Here is a 20027-nt window from a genome sequence, read left to right as displayed (position 1 = left end):
GGCAATGCCAAATAATGCTCAAACTACCGCACTATTGCACTCATCTCACACGCTAGTAAAGTAATGCTCAAAATTCTCCAAGCCAGGCTTCAGCAATACGTGAACTGTGAACTCCCTGATGTTCAAGCTGGTTTTAGAAAAGGCAGAGGAACCAGAGATCAAATTGCCAACATCCGCTGGATCATGGAAAAAGCAAGAGAGTTCCAGAAAAACATCTATTCCTGCTTTCTTGAATATGCCAAAGCCTTTGACTGTGTAGATCACAATAAACTGTGGAAAATTTTGAAAGAGATGGGGATACCAGACCACCTAACCTGCCTCTTGAGCAATCTGCATGCAGGTCAGGAAGCAACAGTTAGAACTGGACATGGAACAACAGACTAGTTCCAAATAGGAAAAGGAGTACGTCAAGGCTGTCTATTGTCACCCTGCTTATTTAACTTATATGCAGAGTACATCATGAGAAATGATGGACTGGAAGAAACACAAGCTGGAATCAAGATTGCTGGAAGAAATATCAATAACCTCAGATATGCAGATGACACCACCCTTATGGCAGAAAGTGAAGAGGAGCTAAAAAGCCCCTTGATAAAAGTGAAGAGGAGAGTGAAAAAGTTGGCCTAAAGCTCAACATTCAGAAAACGAAGATCATGGCATCCGGTCCCGTCACTTCATGGGAAATAGATGGGGAAAGAGTGGAAACAGTGTCAGACTTTATTTTTTTGGGCTCCAGAATCACTGCAGATGGTGGTGCAGCCATGAAATTAAAAGATGCTTACTCCTTGGAAGAAAACTTATGACTAACCTAGATAGCATATTCAAAAGCAGAGACATTACTTTGCCGACTAAGGTCCGTCTAGTCAAGGCTATGGTTTTTCCTGTGGTCATGTATGGATGTGAGAGTTGGACTGTGAAGAAGGCTGAGCGCCGAAGAATTGATGCTTTTGAACTGTGGTGTTGGAGAAGACTCTTGAGAGTCCCTTGGACTGCAAGGAGATCCAACCAGTCCATTCTGAAGGAGATCAGCCCTGGGATTTCTTTGGAAGGAATGATGCTAAAGCTGAAGCTCCAGTACTTTGGCCACCTCATGCGAAGAGCTGACTCATTGGAAAAGGCTCTGATGCTGGGAGGGATTGGGGGCAGGAGGAGAAGGGGATGACCGAGGATGAGATGGCTGGATGGCATCACGGACTCGATGGACGTGAGTCTGAGTGAACTCCGGGAGATGGTGATGGACAAGGAGACCTGTTGTGCTGCGATTGATGGGGTGGCAAAGAGTCGGACATGACTGAGCAACTGAACTGAACTGAACTGAACTAAATGTCTCTTTTATAAGTAAAATTTCTTAAATCATTCAAATATTTGATATTGCCAATCTTTAAACTTTTAACTATTCTAGATAGCATGTAGTAGTTATGTTACTGTGATCTTAATTTGCACTCCTTTGACTACTAATGACATTCAGCTCCGTTTTGAGTTTATTGCCCATTTGGTTATCTACCTGTGAAATGCCTATTCAAACCTTTTGTCCATTAAAAGTAATTGGGTTACATGTCTTTTTTAATTATTGATTTGTATTGTAATGATTTGAGTAATTTATATATTTTGGATACTATTCCTTTGTTGAATATTTTGTAAAAGTCTGTGGCTTTCCCCTTTACTTCCTTTATGGTGCACTTTGAGGAACAGAAAATCTTGGTGGGAATGTAGAATTATGCAACCACTTTGGAAAACTGTTTAACATTATCTATGTAGGCTAAATATATGCCAGCTCTATGACTCAGCAATTCCATCCCCAGTTATATACCTAAGAGAAATGAGTGTGTGTGCATGTTTATGTGTTTGTGTGTATTCCAAAAGACATGTATAAGATCGTTCATAGCAGCTTTACTCATAACAGAAAAAATGGTAACAAGTGTCTCTTAATTGGTGAATTGATAAATCAATTGTGATAAAAGAGAATAACTAATAACAGTAAAAGGGAATGAACAACTGAAACATGCATCAGTATGAATGAATGTGGAAAACATTACACTGAGTGAAAGGCTTACAACACAACAGTATATACTATGATTCTTTTTTTGTGTGAGGTTCAAGAATAGGCAAAATTAATCCATGGTGGTTACCTCTGAGAAGAAATTGATTTGGAAAGGGTATGAAGGAGATTTCTGAGGTGTTAGAAATATTCAAAATCTTAACATGGATAGTGATTATATGGGTGTAAATATAGGTAAAATTTATGAAATCATACACTTTACAGCTTAGTTCTTGGAAATGAGTATGTATTTATACATCAATAAAATTGTAAAACAAATAAATTAATAAAGTATTTAAGATAATTTAATGTATCTAACTTTAAAAACTAGAAATGTATAAAGTCAAACACTATTTTAAGAACCATACCTATGGTACATTTTTATGGTATCATGTTATTCTAAAGTAGACTGACTGCCTGTGAGTATATGGAAATGTGTAGGGGAATTTTTGGCTATCACAATAAACATAGTGCACCACAGGCATTTAACAGGTGGAGGCCCAAGTAGCCAAGGATTCTGTGATGAACTGTACAGACACACACACTAAGACATTTTGCAGCCAGAAGTCTATAGATCAATATTATAAAATGTTAACTAAATAATGCAAATTTAATATAAAAACAAGTGGCAATTTTGTTTTCTCATAAGAAAAATTATATTAATTGGAAAGGGTAAAGTTTTATTTTTATCTTTTATTTTAAATTTATTTTTATTTAATTTATTTTTATCTTTTTATTGAGGTATAGTTGATTTAAAGGTATAAAGTTTTAAACAATTCTTGCTAATGTGGATAATTAAAAGTAGCATCTTGGGGAAACTCTTTAAGTTCAGGGATGTTCTTGGGACTGTAACTTTGTTGTCTTATACTGTTCCAGCTTGAAAGGCAGAGACAATATTGTTAAAGCTTGTATGTGATGAAACCTTGTGGTTGTACAACAAGTAGGCTTTGGTTTGGAATAAGATGTCATGCCTGGATGTCCTATTTCTGGCACTAAGCAAGTGTTTTTAATGATTAGAATGCAATGAGCCAGCAAATGTGTTTTAAGTAGGACAATTTGTGATAAATCAGGATGTATTTGGTATTCAGTTCAGTTCAGTCGCTCAGTCGTGTCCGACTCTTTGTGACCCCATGAATCGCAGCATGCCAGGCCTCCCTGTCCATCACCAACTTCTGGAGTTCACCCAAACTCATGTCCATCGAGTTGGTGATGCTATCCAGCCATCTCATCCTCTGTATTTGGTATTAGAGAAATTATTATTATGGCTATCAAATAGACCCAAATGATTCACCTTTTTTATATGAGAGTGTAGATTATGCAACCACTTTGGGAAGCTTTGACATTATCTCTGTGGTGTTGGAGAAGACTCTTGAGTGTCCCTTGGACTGCAAGGAGATCCAACCAGTTCATTCTAAAGGAGATCAGTCCTGGGTGTTCTTTGGAAGGAATGATGCTAAAGCTGAAACTCCAGTACTTTGGCTACCTCATGCGAAGGGCTGACTCATTGGAAAAGACTCTGATGCTGGGAGGGATTGGGGGCAGGAGGAGAAGGTGACGGCAGAGGATGAGATGGCTGGATGGCATCACCGGCTTGATGGATGTGAGTTTGAGTGAACTCCGGGAGTTGGTGATGGACAGGGAGGCCTGGCGTGCTGCAATTCCTGGGGTCGCAAAGAGTTGGACATGACTGAGTGACTGAACTGACTGACTGACCTAAGCTAAACATATGCCAAAATATTCACTTTTTATTTTTACCAATTAAAAATGATGAACATGTGGCCTTAAATGTTAGACATTTGCAGTGATTAGCTAAATCCATGCTGATTATGATCATCCATGCTGATTTCCCCAGCAATCTTTCCTGTGTGGTTATTCTCCATTTTCGTTCCACTGTGTTGCTTCAGGTTCTGAAATTAGACACTTGAGCCCTCCAAGGGATATTTTCATTTATGTATAGCTGTCAGTTGTTTTTTGTGGGGGATGGATAGAGGCTGGTATCTTCTACTCTGCCATCTTTCTGACATCACTCAGTCAAATCTTTTTTTTTCTTTTTTTCTTCCTTTCACTTTCAACCTATTTAGGTCTTTGGTTCTAAAGTCAGCCACTTATAGACAGTATAAAGATAGATAATAATATTTATCTATTATGCAAATATCTGCCTTTTAATTAAATATTTAATTAAATATATTTCAAATCACTGCTCATAAGAAAGAACTTTTGCCATTTTCTACTTTCTATATGTGTAATATCTCATGTTCCTCAATTCTTGCATTACTACCTTACTGTGTGTTTTATAAAAATTTATTGGAGTGCTCGCTTTGGCAGCCCATATACTAAAAAAAATTGGAATGATACAGAGAAGATTAGCATGGCCCCTGTGCAAGGATGACACGCAAATTCATGAAGCGTTCCATATTAAAAAAAAATTTATTGGAACAGAATTCATTTACAATGTTGTATTAATTTCTGGCATACAGCAACATGATTTGGTTATGTATGTGAAGTCGTTCAGTCAGGTCCGACTCTTGGTGACCCCATGGACTGTGGCCTACCAGGCTCCTCCGTCCATGGGATTTTCCAGGCAAGAATACTGAAGGGGGTTGCCATTTCCTTCTCCAGTGGATCTTCCCAACCCAGGGATTGAACCAGTTCTCCCACGTTGTGAGCAGGTGCTTTAGTGTCTGAGCCATCAGGGAAGGCTTGGTTATGCATATATATATATATACACATACATATATATATATATATACACATATATATATATATACACATATATATATATATTTATTTACTCTTTTTTAGATTCTTTTCTCATACAGGCAAACAGGTTACCATAGAATATTGAGTACAGTTTCCTGTGCTATACAGTAGGTCCTTGCTGGTTATCTACCTTGTATGTAGTCATGTGTGTATGTTCATCCCAAGCTCCTGATTTGTCCATCCCCACAATGTTTCCCCTTTGGCAACCATAAGTTTGTTTTTGATATCTGTAAGTTTGTTTCTGTTTCATAAATATGTTCGTTGGCATCATTTAAAAAACTTAAGATTCTACATATGAGATATCATATGATATTTGTCTTTCTCTGTGTTTAACTTTATTTTGTATGTGTACAATTTTAAGTGGGAAAACTAAAATCAGTACTTTTCCTAGTGTTGGGAGGCTGTTGAAATTTCTTCCATTGTTTTATTTCCTACTTTGGAAACTAATCTGTGTTACAGTAATCACATGTTATAAGTACCTGATATGAATAGAAATTTTTCATGTACCCTCCCAAATATTGCATGAAACACTTTCATTCAAGGGAACACAGTTTGAAAATGATCAATTTAACTATTGTAATTTTTCTCATTGTCTCACTGAGTTCTAAATTATTACAGTTTCATAGAATTCAACTAGATGAGTCCTCAGAATCAAGTGATTCCTTGTTTCGCTCATTATCTCAACAATGTAGGTAGTAGTTTACTAGTCTTAAAGATGTCAATAGCTGGTGATTACACAAACTCCTTCAATAGACTATGTTAGTTTTAACTTACATTTATTACTCCAAGTCCTTTTTAAAGATTACCTTGAATCTTTCCTTTGTAATGGAAGGTTATTTGTTCCTCTTTTTGCCCTCTTCTTGCCTTATTGGCATTTCTACTTTCCTCTGTCTTTAGTCTTTATGAAGTAAGCAGTATTCTTACCTTCTGGTTTGGCTGTTGTGGGAGTGTAAAAATAGACTTCCAGTAGGTCCAGGTAAAGAACACAAAGATGGCATGGTAGAATATGAGGTAGATAACTGAAATTTAAGGGGAAAAAATTAGCATTTATGTTATATTTTCACCCATTTCTAAGAGTTCAGAAAGATGTAAAGCTCAACAAAAAATCTCTATTTTGTTTTCCTATTACCAAGTATTTTCTAGTATTATTATGAAAGGTTAATTTTTACCTTTTCCCCATAAAGTGACAGAAACAATTTATAATGGCAAATTTGGAATCAGAGACTTTCTGGGAGTTGCATATTTTAAAAGTTGCCACATGGTCCTGGGAGTAAAGGGGAATGTCCCTTATGATAATGTGAGGGGGAGCTACGGTTGCCAATTGTCATTCTCTCTGCCACTATGCATACTGAAAGATAATAATAATAGCATTTGCACAGTGCTATAGAGTTTACAATGTGCTTTCATAATGTTATCTAATTTTATTTTTTCAACACATTTGTGAGATAAGTAATAAGTAGATAAGCAATAAGGACAGTCGATCAACTATCAGGGTAGTTGATTATCCAAAGTCACACAGCTACTATACAATGTGTGTGTGTGTGCTAAGTCATTTCAGTCATGTCTGACTCTTTGTGACCCTATGGACTGTAGCCTTGTAGGCTCCTCTGTCCATGGGATTCTCCAGGCGATAATACTGGAGTGGGTTCCCATGCCCTCTTCCAGGGGATCTTCCAGATCCAGGGATCGAACCAGTGTCTCTTACATCTCTTGCATTGCAGGCGGGTTCTTACCAGGAGTGCCACCTGGGAAGCCTCCACTATACAGAGTAGCCAGGTCTTAAACACAGGGCTTCTGACTCTAAATCACAAGTTTTTCTTTTCAGTTGCCCCAGCGACTACACACTTTTGAAATGTGAGATGTACTTTTGAGACATTTGTGGCTTGCCATCTCTTTTTATACTCTTTGCCTCCTAGATAGCTCTTCTGATACAGGAAAGTTCAGTATTCTCCAGAGCCATTTTGAGACTGTCATCTTACTGTTTCATTGTGAATCCTTGTATGATAAAGTTTTATTACTTCAATATATGAGGAAGACTCAAGGGAATGATGTGACTTGAGACCAAGTTAATAGGGCCAATTCTCTCACATATTTATAATAGAATGGAAAAAAGCTGGCACAGTGCTCTTAGCCCTGTGGTACAAGATCTTTTTAATGGCTTGTTTTGTGTAATTATGAAATCTCATTTCAAATTCAAGCAATAGAAAGCAAATGCCCACCATACACACATATATAACCTCCTCCCTCTCCCTCCTAAAGCAAAATAGTTATTTTGTGTTTGATGTGTATCTTTCCAGATCCTCTATTTTCATATGTCTATATAAATATCAATGTATAAATACAATACACATAAGTAATTTTTGTTATAATAAAATTTTTCATTGTATTTTAAAAGGTAATACATTCAAAAGGTTGAAAATAGTACACAGTGAAAAGTCTCCCTTTCTATCCTTGTCCTTCAGCCATCCAGATTCCCTCCCTGGAAGCAACAAATGTCATACTGTCATGACTTTATTCTTCATCCTATCAGGTTTTATGCACATAAAGGCATCAAAACAATGGGCTTTTTAAAACAAATAGCACTGTTTTGCATTCTACTTCTATTTCACTTGCTATGAGTTGGAGAGCATTCCACTTAGTACAACTTGAGAGAGTGAGCTTCCTTATTTTCCTTACAGAATTGTGAAGTAAAAATTAAAAATAAATAAATAAATTAAAAAAAAAAGTGTCATGGATTAAGATTTAACAGAACCTCCCTGAAAGACCTCTTCATAAAGAAAAGCCACCATACAGAAAAGGAGGGAATCCCTCAAGAAACAGTTTCCACTGAGTCAGAGACCTCCATTGTGTTCTTGTGCACTGACATTTGGAACTCAAGTTAAGGCCCTTACATTTCTGGTGAAATTCCTCCTGATAGATTGAACCTAGGCTGGTCTTTGGAGAGAGATCAAGCCCTGAGTCTTTAGAGAGGGAGCACTGACTCCTAGACACTAGACAACCAGAGAACTCACCCTAGGGAATGTCAAATAGTGAAAACTCACACAAAGGAAACCACTGAATACAAGATCTGGCATCACCCAACTACCAGTAGCACCCTGTGCAGGACGCCTCACCTAAACAACAAACAAAACAAAAATACAAATGTAATCATCAGCAGACAGGATAACCTTCTCACTCAGTTTGCCCGTCAGAGGAAAAACAAACAAACAAAAGCTCAGCACAAAATCTCACCCTAATTGAAGCTTACACAAACCACTGGACCAAACTTAGGAGGGCAGAAACCAAAAGGAAGAAATAATTCAACCTTGAAACCTGGGAAAAGGAGACCTCAAACACAGCATGCTAAAAAATAAATAAATAAATAAAAGTCAGAGAAACACTACACAAATGAAGGAACAAACTAGAAACATAGAAGTCCAAATAAATGAAGAGGAAATAGGCAAACTCCTTGAAAAATAATTCAGAATAATGATAGTAAAGATGATCGAAAATCTTGAAAACAAAATGGAGAAAATGCAAGAATCAATTAACAAAGACCTAGAAGAATTAAAGAATAAACAACACAATCACTGAAATTAAAAATACTCTAGAAGGAATCAATAGCAGAATACCTAAAGCAAAAGAATGAATCAGTGAGTTGGAAGATAAAATGGTGGAAATAACTACTGAAGAGCAGCATATAGTAAAGAGAATGAAAAGAACTGAGGATAGTCTCAGAGACCTCTGGGACAATATCAAATGCATCAACATTTGAATAAAAGGGGTCCCAGAAAAAGAAGAGAAAAAGAAGGGTATGAGAAAATTTTTGAAGATACTATAGTTGATAATTTCCCCAACATGGAAAAGGAAATAATCAAGTCCAAGAGGCATAAAGAGTCCCATACAGGATAAACCCAAGGAGAAACATCCCAAGATACATACTAATCAAACTATAAAGACTAAACACAAAGAAAGAATATTAAAAGCAGCAAGGGAGAAACAAGTGACATATAAGGGAAACCCCATACGTTTAACAGCTGATCTTTCAGCAGAAACTTTACAGGCCACAGGGGAATGGCAGGGTATATTTAAAGTACTGAAAGGGAAAAATCTACAACCAAGATTACTGTACTTGGCAAGGATTTCATTCAACATTGATGGAGAAATAAACAACTTTTCAGACAAGCAAAAGTTAAGAGGATTCAGTACCACAAAACCAGCTTTACAATAAATGTTAAAGGGACTTATATAGCCCAGAAATGCAAAGGAAGAAAAAAGATCTACAAAATCAACTCCAAACAATTAAGAAAATGACAACAGGAACATATATATCAATAACTACTTTAAATGGAAATGGATTAAATGCTCCAACCAAAAGACACAGACTGGCTGAAGGGATACAAAAACAAGACCCATAAATATGCTGTTTACAAGAAACCCACTTCAGACCTCAAGACACATATAGACTGAAAGTGAGAGGATGGAAAAATATATTCCATGCAAATGGGAAGCAAAAGAAAGCTGGAATAGCAATCCTCATATCAGACAAAATAGAGCTTAAAATAAAGAAGATTACAAGAGATAAGGAAGCCCACTACATAACAATCAACAGATCAATCCAAGAGAAAGGCATAACAATTGTTAATATCTATGCACCCAACACAGGAGCACCTCAATACATAAGACAAACACTAACAGACATAAAAGGAGAAACTGACAGTAACACAATAATAGTAGGAGACTTTAACATGCCACTCACACCAAAGGACAGATCATCAAAAAAGAAAATTAATAAGGAAACATGTCTTAAATGGTACATTAGATGAGATGGATCTCATTGATATCTTTAGGGCATTCCATTCAAATGCAGAAGAATACACCTTCTTCTCAAATGCACATGGAACATTCTCCGGGATAGACCACATCTTGGGTCACAAATCAAACCTCAGTAAATTTAAGAAAATTGAAATTGTATCAAGCATCTTCTCCGACCACAATGCTATGAGACTAGATATCAATTGCAAGAAAAAAACTGTAAGAAACACAAACATATGGAGATTATACAACACATTTCTAAATAAGCAACAGGTTACTGAAGAAATCAAAAGGGAAATCAAAAAATTTCTAGAAACAAATGACAATGAAAACACAACAACTCAAAACCTACTGGATGTAGCGAAAGCAGTTCTAAGAGGGAAGTTTATAGCAATACAATCCTACCTCAAGAAACAAGAAAAACATCAAATAGACAACCTAACTTTACTCCTAAAACAACTGGAAAAAGAAGAACCAAAAACCCCACAAAAATTAGTAGAAGGAAAGAAATCATAAAAATCCAAGGAGAAATAAATGAAAAAGAAATGAAAGAAACAATAGTAAAGATTAATAAAACTAAAAGTTGGTTCTTTGAAGAGATAAACAAAATTGATAAACCTTCAGCCAGACTCATCAAGATAAAGAGAGAAAAATCAAATCAACAAAATTAGAAATGATAAAGGAGACATTACAACAGACAATCCAGAAATACAAAGGATTATAAGAGACTATTATGAACACCTATATGGCAATAAAATGGACAGATTCTTAGAAAAGTTCAATTTCTTCTAGATTCACCTGGAAGAAATGGACAGATTCTGAGAAAAGTTCAATCGTCCAAGATTGAAACAGGAAGAAATAGAAATTATGAATGACCGAATTAAAAGCACTGAAATTGAACCTGTGATTAAAAAAATCTTCCAAAAAACAAGCCCAGGACTAGATGGCTTCATGGGAGAATTCTATCAAGCATTTAGAGAAGAGCTAATGCCTATCCTTCTAAAACTCTTTCAAAAAATTGCAGAGGAAGGAACACTTCCAAACTCATTCTATGAGGCCATCATCACCCTGATACCAAAACCAGACAAAGACAAAAAAAAAAAAAAGAAAGAAAACTACAGGTCAATATCACTGATGAACATAGATGAAAAAATCCTTAACAAAATTTTAGCAAATAGAAGCCAGCAGCACATCAAAAAGCTCATACACCATGATCAAGTTGGGTTTATTCCAGGGATGCAAGGATTCTTCCATATATGAAAATCAATCAATGTGATACACTGCATGAACAAACTGAAAGATAGATACCATATGATAATCTCAATAGATGCTGAAAAATCCTTTGACAAAATTCAGCACCCATTCACAGTGAAAACTCTTGAGAAAATGTGCATGAAAGGAACCTACCTCAACATAGTAAATGCCATATATGATAAGCTTACAGCAAACATTATTCTTAATGGTGAAAAACTGAAAGCATTCCTCCTAAGATCAGGAAAAAGACAAGGGTCCTACCTAAGGAGACAGAAGAACTGTACACAGAAAATTATAAGACACTAATGAAAGAAATCAAAGATGTCATAAACAGATGGAGAGATATTCCATGTTCCTGGGTAGGAAGAATTAATATTTTAAAAATGACTATACTACCAAATGCAATCTACAGATTCAATGCAATCCCTATCAAATTACCAATGGCATTTTTCACAGAACTAGAACAAAAAATTTCACAATTCATATGGAAACACAAAAGACTGAATAGCCAAAGCAGTCTTGATAAAGAATGGAGCTGGAGGAACCAACCTTCCTGACTTCAGATTATACTACAAAGCTACGGCCATCAAGACAGTATGGTACAGGCACAAAAACAGAAATATAGACCAATGGAACAAGATAGAAAGCCCAGAAATAAACCCATGCAGCTATGGGTACCTTAGTTTTGACAAAGGAGGCAAGACTATACAATGGGGCAAAGACAGCCTCTTCAATAAATGGTGTTGGGAAAACTGGACAGTTACATGTAAGAGAATGAAATTAGAAGACTTCCTATCACCATACACAGAGATAAACTCAAAATGAACTAAAGACCTAAATGTAAGACCAGAAACTATAAAACTCTTAGAGGAAAACATAGGCAGAATACTCTATAACATAAATCAAAGCAAGATCCTCTATGACCCACCTCCTAGAGTAATGGAAATAAAAACAAAAGTAAACAAGTAAGACCTGATTAAACTTTAAAGCTTTTGCACAGCAAAGGAAACTATAAGCAAGGTGAAAAGACAGCCCTCAGAATGGGAGAAAATAATAGCAAATGAAACAACTGACAAAGGATTAATTTCCAAAATATACAAGGAGCTCATACAACTCAATACCAGAAAAACAGACAACCTAATCAAAACATGGGAAAAAGACCTAAACAGAAATTTGTCCAAAGAAAACAAACATGTGGCTAAAAACACATGAAAAGATGCTCAACATTGCTCATTATTCAAGAAATGCAAATCAAAGCTACAATGAGATATCACCTCACACCAGTCAGAATGGCCATCATCAAAGTCTACAAACAATAAATGCTGGAGAGAGTGTGGAGAAAAGGGAACACTCTGGCACTGTTAGTGGGAATGTAAATTGATCAGCCACTATGGAAGATGTTATGGAGATTTCTTAAAAAACTAGGAAGAAAACCACCATATGACCCAGCAATCCCACTCCTAGGCATATACCCTGAGGAAACCAAAATTGAAAAAGACACATGTATCCCATTGTTCACTGCAGCACTATTTACAATAGCTAGAACATGGAATCAACCTAGATGTCCATCTACAGATGAATGGATAAAGCAGTTGTGGTACATATACACAATGGAATATGACTCAGCCATAAAAAGGAATACAGTTGAGTCAGTTCTAATGAGGTGGATGAACCTAGAACCTATTATAGAGTGATGTGAGTCAGAAAGAGAAAGATAAATATCATATTCTAATGCATATATACAGAATCTATCAAAATGGTACTGAAGAATTTATTTACAGGGAAAAAATGGAGAAAAAGACATAGAGAATAGACTTATGGGCATGGGGAGAGGGGAGAAAAGGGTGAAATGTATGGAAAGAGTAATATGGAAACTTACATTACTGTATGTAAAATAGATAGCCAACAAAAATGTGCTGTATGGCTCAGGAAACTGAAACAGTGGCTCTGTGTCAGCCTGGAGGGGTGGGATGGGGAGGGAAATGGGAGGGAGGTTCAAAAGGGATGGGATATATGTATACCTATAGCTGATTCATGTTGATGTTTGACAGAAAACAACAAAATTCTATAAAGCAATTATCCTTCAATAAAAAATAAGTTAATTTAAAAAATTCATCAGATCTTGTTTCATCCTTAACCTCTGCAGTGACTAAAGGACTTCCACTTTCTTCTTTATCCCCTTCTATACTGTTTTCATTTTATGAGGTTCTATTACTTTTATAATTGAGAAAATAAAGTTTTGTTAAGTTCATCCTTGATAAATTATTAAATAAATTATAGCATATCAACACCATGGAATACCTTGAGGTCATTAAAAAATTAAATATGTTTGTATATACTAATATTGAAGGACACCTATGATATATTATTAAGTGAAAAAAACTAAATCATAGGACAATATGCACAGTATCATCCAGATTAAAAAACAACCAATCCTATATAAATTATAGAAATCCATAATCATTTGTTTGTATGTAAATACACAGAGAAAGATCTAGAAGATATAAATCCAACCAAATATACTAGTTAACTGTGAACAGACATTTATAGGGGTGGAGTCAATGTGAGGAAGACTTTTTCTTATATATTTTTTATAGCTTGAATTTTCAATAAACATTATTTTTGTAACAAAATTATTAATATAAGTCAGTGTATTGATATTATATTATATGTAATTATCATAATTACATTAATATTAAAATCAACATAATATTCTTTTAGAAGTGGGTTAGTGCATAAAAAGAGCTTTTGTCTGGTCCCCAAATCCTCCTTATAAAGTAATTTTACAATGAAAGTGAAAGTGAAGTCGCTCAGTCGTGTCCAACTCTTTGCGACGCCATGGACTGTAGCCCACCAGGCTCCTCCGTCCATGGGATTCTCCAGGCAAGAATACTGGAGTGGGTTGCCATTTCCTTCTCCAGGGCATCTTCCCGACCCAGGGATTGAACCCAGGTCTCCTGCATTGCAGGCAGACGTTTTAACCTCTGAGCCACTAGGGACTGAAACAGTGTGTTATACCCATGCAGTTACAATCAATTAATTTACAACAAAGGAGGCAAAAACATCTAAAAGAATGAAATTAGATCATTTTCTCACATCATATACAAAAATAACTCAAAATGGATTAAAGACCTAAATGTAAGACTAGAAACCATAAAAATCCTAGAAGAGAATGTAGGCAGAACATAAATCATAGTATGCATAAATCATAAATCATAGTAATATTTTTTGGATCTGTCTCCTAAGGCACAGAAAACAAAAGCAAAAACAAACAAATGGGAACTAATTTAAATCATAAGCTTCTGCAGAGCAAATGAAATCACTAACTAAATGAAAAGACAACCTACCGAATGGGAGAACATATTTGCAAATGATAAAGGGTTAATATCCAAAATATGTAAATAGCTAATACAATTCAACAACAACAACAACAACAACAGCCAAGTAAAAAAATTGGGCAGAAGACTTCAATATTCATTTTTCCAAAGAAGACATACAGGTGGTCAACAGATACATGAAAAGCTGTTCAACATTGATAATCATTAGAGAAATGAAAATCCAAACCACAATGAGATGTCACCTCACAACTATCAGAATGGCTATCATCAAAACAAACACAAATAATAAATGTTGGCAAGGATGTGGAAAAAAGGGAACCTTCATACACTGCTTGTAGGAATGTGAATTGGTGCATCTACTGTGGAAAACAGAATGGAAGTTTCTCAAAGAAACTAAAACTAGAACTATCATATGATCTAGCAATTTTACTTCCTGGGTATATATCCACAGAAAACAAAATCACTAATTTGAAAAGATATATGCACTCCAATGTTCATATGGGAACAACCTAAGTATCCATCAACAGAAGAACAGATATATATATATATATATATATATATATATATATGTATACACACACAATATACATATATATACATACAATGGTATACTACTCAGCCATAAAAAGAATAGAATTTTGCCTTTTGCAACAACAGGGATGGGCTTGGAGGGTATCATGCTTAGTGAAGTAAGTCAGACAGAGGAAGACAAATACTGTATGTTATCACTTATATGTAGAATCTAGGAAATAAAACAAACTAGTGATTATAGTAAAAAAGAAACAAACTCATAGGTGTAGAGAACAATCTAGTGATTACCAGTGGGAGAGAGAAGTGGGGAGGAGCAAGGAGGGGTAAGGGATAAAGAGGTACAAACTACTATGTATGAAATAAATAAGCAAAAAGGATATATTGTACAAGACAGATATTGAGTATTATCTATAAAAATTTTGAATCACTGTTGTACCTGACACTAATATAATATTATGAACCAACTACAATGTAATTAAAAAAAAAAAAAAGGAAACAAGGTTGGTTTTTTCTGAGGCCTCTTCTCCTGGTTAGTAAATGGTGATCTTCCTTTCTCTTCACATTGTCTTCCTGCTGTGTGTGTCTTTCTCCTAATCTCCTTTGCTTTTATAAGGACAGCAGTCATATTGGTTAAAGCCCACCCTAGCTACCTCATTTTTACTTAATTACTTCTTTAAAGATTCTGCCTCCAAATACAGTCACATTCTAAGTTACTCGGGGTTAGGATTTCAGCATATGAATTTTGAAGGAACACAATTAAGCCCATAACAGTTCTATTATTTAGAATTGCATCTATTTCTAAAAAGGTAAATAATTATAATCATTTTTAACTTTAAATGAGAAACTAGAGAATTTAGCATGCAAACCATTCAAAATACAAATTAATTCTCACATAATGAGTTAAATGTTTGCTTAAAATGATTGATTGCCCTTTTTAGAGATGCACCACTGTGATCAACACATTACTCTTGATTACATATGGATTGCCTGATAGGTTGTGCCTAATCTCATTCCTAAATTCATCCCTTAGCCTCACTAATCCTTGGAGTCTACCAAATTTTTAACCTATAGCTCATCCCATAGCCACACTTCAGGGGTAGAGAAGCAAGACTTTCTACTCTAGATTTTCAAAATATAGATAGCATGATGCTGAATGAGATTATCCATGCAAAATACTCTTATGAAAGCAAAATACATTATTATTCTGCTTTCTAGTACAGTCTATGAAAGAACATATGGACTCATGTCTTAAAAGAATTTTGGAGTTCTGTATAATCAAGGGTGACATAATAATAGTATCTGGACTGTGGTTCAGATGATCTGAGCTTTAATCCTTTCTGTGCACTAGAATCATTCAACAAAATATTTATAAGGGCAGTAGTATGAATAATAGTACTGAAATATATTATCTTTCTCAGAAGAAAGATCTTTTAGGTCTTTTCCAATGTTAATAACAATAGTATCTACTGTTACTTATTTTGTACTTAACATATGCCATGCACTATGCCAAGAGACTTATATACATCTCATTTGGTACTCCAAATAACCATGAAAGGTAGGTATTGTTATTCTCATTTTATGGAAAAAGAAAGTGAAACTTAGGTTAAGTTCCCCAAGGTCATATATATAGTAAGTGGCAAAGTCAAGATTTGATCCCTGGTACATCTGACACCAAAGTCTGCTAATTTGCTACTTAATAGTACATTAGAGATTGAAATTTTATTAGAAACTATATTAGTTTCCTAGGGCTATCATAACAAATTATTATAAACTGCGTGACTTGAAACAACAGAAATTTATTTTCTTATGGTTCTGGAGACAAGAAGTATGACATTAAGGTCCAGTTCCCTCTGAAGGCTCCTGGGGAGGATCCTTCCTTGCCTCTTCCCAGCTTCTGGCCACTCCTGGCAGTCTTTGGTGTTTCTTTGTGGTGACACAGCTCTAATCTCTGCTTCTGTTTTCACATGGCCATCTTCCTTCTGTGTCTGTGTATTCAAAATTTTCTCTTCTTATAAGGACACCAGCCATCGGGTACACCCTAATCCACTGTGACCTCATCTTGATTTCACCTGCAAAGACACTATTTTAAAATAAATTCACATTCACAGACTTTGGGTGGACATGAATTCTGGAGGGATGCTCTTCACCCAGTAGGGGCACCATTACGCAGATAAGAAATGGAAAAACTTGTACTATGACTAGGTTTTCTTAAGTTCTGAATAGTGAATAAAAGGTTATGTGATTTGAGGCTTTCATATCTTTGCTGCTTATATATGTTTTGTTTATGCCAAATAATGTTCCTACTGGTAGTCGTATGCTATTCTGTATTCTAATTTAATCAGTTCAGTTCAATCGCTCAGTTGTGTCTGACTCTTTGAGAACCCATGGAATGCAGCACGCCAGGCTTCCCTGTTCATCACCAACTCCTGGAGTCTACTCAAACTCATGTCCATTGAGTTGGTAATGCCATCCAACCATCTCATGCTCTGTCATCTCCTTCTCCTCCTGCCTTCAATCTGTCCCAGCATCAGGGTCTTTTCAAATGAGTCAGTTCTTTGCATCAAGTGGCCAATGTATTGGAGTTTCAGCTTCTGCATCAGTCGTTCCAATGAACATTCAGGACTGATTTCCTTTAGGATGGACTGGTTGGATATCCTTGCAGTCCTAGGGACTCTCAAGAGTCCTCCATCACCACAGTTTAAAAGCATTAATTCTTCGGTGCTCAGCTTTCTTTATAGTGCAACTCTCACATCCATACAGGACTACTGGAAAAACCATAGCCCTGACTAGATGGACCTTTGTCAGCAAAGTAATGTCTCTGCTTTTAACATGCTGTCTAGGTTGGTCATAACTTTCCTTCCAAGGAGTAAGTGTCTTTTAATTTCATGGTTGCAATCACCATCCACAGTGATTTTGGAGACCAAAAAAATAAAGTCTCACACTGTTTCTACTGTTTCCCCATCTATTTGCCAAGAAGTGATAGGACTGGATGCCATGATCTTCGTTTTCTGAATGTTGAGCTTTAAGCCAACTTTTTCACTCTCCTCTTTCACTTTCATCAAGAGGCTCTTTAGTTCCTCTTCACTTTCCACCATAAGGGTGGTGTCATCTGCATATATGAGGTTATTGATATTTCTCCCAGCAATCTTGATTCCAGCTGTGCTTCCTCCAGCCTGGCATTTCTCATGATGTACTCTGCATATAAGTTAAATAAGCAGGGTGACAATATACAGCCTTGATGTACTCCTTTTCCTATTTGGAACCAATCTGTTGTTCCACGGCCAGTTCTAACTGTTGCTTCCTGACCTGCATATAGGTTTCTCAAAAGGCAGGTCAGGCAGTCTGGTATTCCCATCTCTCAGAATTTTACACAGTTTATTATGATCCACACAGTCAAAGGCTTTGGCATAGTCAATAAAGTAAAAATAGATGTTTTTCTGGAACTCTCTTGCTTTTTCCATTATCCAGCGGATATCGGCTATTTGATCTCTGGTTCCTCTGCCTTTTCTAAAACCAGCTTGAACATCTGGAAATTCACAGTTCACGAATTGTTGAAGCCTGACTTGGAGAATTTTGAGCATTATTTTACTAGCGTGTGAGATGAGTGTAACCATGTGGTAGTGTGAGCATTCTTTGGCTTTGCCTTTCTTTGGGATTCGAATGAAAACTGACCTTTTCCAGTCCTGTGGCCACTGCTGAGTTTTCCAAGTTTGCTGGCATATTGAGTGCAGCAGTTTCACAGCATCATCTTTCAGGATTTGAAACAGCTCAACTGGAATTCCATCACCTCCACTAGCTTTGTTCGTAGTGATGCTTTCTAAGGCCCACTTGACTTCACATTCCAGGATGTCTGGCTCTAGGTGAGTAATCACACCATTGTGATTATCTGGGTCATGAAGATATTTTTTGCATAGTTCTTCTGTGTATTCTTGCCACTTCTTCTTCATAGCTTCTGCTTCTGTTAGGTCCATACCATATCTGTCCTTTATTGTGCCTATCTTTCCATGAAATTTTCCCTTGGTATCTCTAATTTTCTTGATGAGATCTCTAGTCTTTCCCACTCTATTGTTTCCATTTCTTTGCACTAAACAAGTCACAGAGTTACAGGGTTAGAAATAATCTCAGATAGTTATTAGAGCTATTGGTCTGCTTCTAGGGAAGGCTCACTAATTCATGCCAGATAGTTTGGTGTCTAATACTTTCTGAATAGGTTTTATGGCATCTCCTAGTAAACTGCCCTAATGTTCAGAAAGTTATCTTCAAGTCTAATTTTCAAACTTCTGGTTACAATTGAATCTAATTTTAGTTTATGGGTTCTACTGTCTTGAAAATCCTGACATATAAAAAATGTTACAACTCAAATTGTTAATACTTCACATTTACAAAGCAGTTTAATACTGCATATTTTATGCCTGTATACTTTTGCTCTTGGTAGCTTAAAATAATAAATCTGTAAGATGTTATCAAACTAGACTTATTTTAAAGAAGTTGTGGTCAGAGAAGTTGAGTTACTTACCAAAAGTCATAGAGCTAGTAAATGATACAACTGCAACTTCAACCCAGATCCTCTGTCTCTAAATCCTGTTTTGTCCCATTATGCCCTACTGCAGAATAAAGCAGCAAAATCCAATCATATTCTTTGGTGTATTGATGAATATAAGAGCTACCAGGGGAGAAGTGCTTGAGAATTACAAAATTCTAGAATAAGAGGGACATTAACAATCATAAATTGTGGTAACAGTTTCCTGAAGAATTCAAATTCTGGCAACTGGATTGATGATACCAGAAAGGTTTTGAACTGAGTTGGGCTTACAAATGACTCTACATGGGTGTAGTTGAGTTCATTGATAACATACAAAAAATGAAAATATACTACTTTGGACACTAGAAAAATGAGCATTTGAGCATCAAGTTTCTGAGTAAGGAGGTCAACTAAGCAAATTAGAAAGTTGTAGATTGAGAAGTAAAAGAACAGGTATACATTTGCTTAATAGCATAGACTTCAATGTCAGGCAGTTCTGGGTTTGAATCTTACCACTTACTAGCTAGATGACCTGGGATAAGTTGCTTAACTTCTCTAAACTTCAGTTTTCTTCTCAATAAAATGTCATAAAGAATGTCTACATCATTGTGTTGATGTAAATATTGAAAGATTATACACACATACAATACTTAGCAAGGTACCCTGCACAATAAATTGTAGTTTCCAATTATAATAACAATATTACTGTCATTATTACTATTATGGTGGAGCATCAACTAAGCCCCCACCCACTTCTCTTGAAAGGCTATTGTGGAAAATGACATTTATTTAT

At 35.9% G+C, this 20027-nt stretch overlaps 1 protein-coding gene and 1 non-coding gene across 2 annotated transcripts in view; one reads left to right on the top strand and one right to left on the bottom strand.

Moving 5' to 3' along the window:
- The window catches only part of ZDHHC15 (zinc finger DHHC-type palmitoyltransferase 15), a 108020-nt gene that overhangs the window by 64225 nt on the left and 23768 nt on the right, over positions 1-20027 (bottom strand). The window contains exon 3 of the mRNA XM_040265655.1: positions 5720-5814. Coding sequence (XP_040121589.1) covers positions 5720-5814 — 95 coding nt within the window. The remainder of the gene's footprint in view (positions 1-5719; positions 5815-20027) is intronic.
- On the top strand, positions 4345-4455 carry LOC120882749. The gene has a single exon (XR_005725601.1). It is a non-coding gene; the product is annotated as a U6 spliceosomal RNA (small nuclear RNA).

Source organism: Oryx dammah, unplaced genomic scaffold (assembly GCF_014754425.2).
Source record: "Oryx dammah isolate SB20612 unplaced genomic scaffold, SCBI_Odam_1.1 HiC_scaffold_23, whole genome shotgun sequence".
In the NCBI taxonomy this organism is placed as follows: Eukaryota; Metazoa; Chordata; class Mammalia; order Artiodactyla; family Bovidae; genus Oryx; species Oryx dammah.
This window is presented reverse-complemented; position numbering and strand designations above follow the sequence as displayed.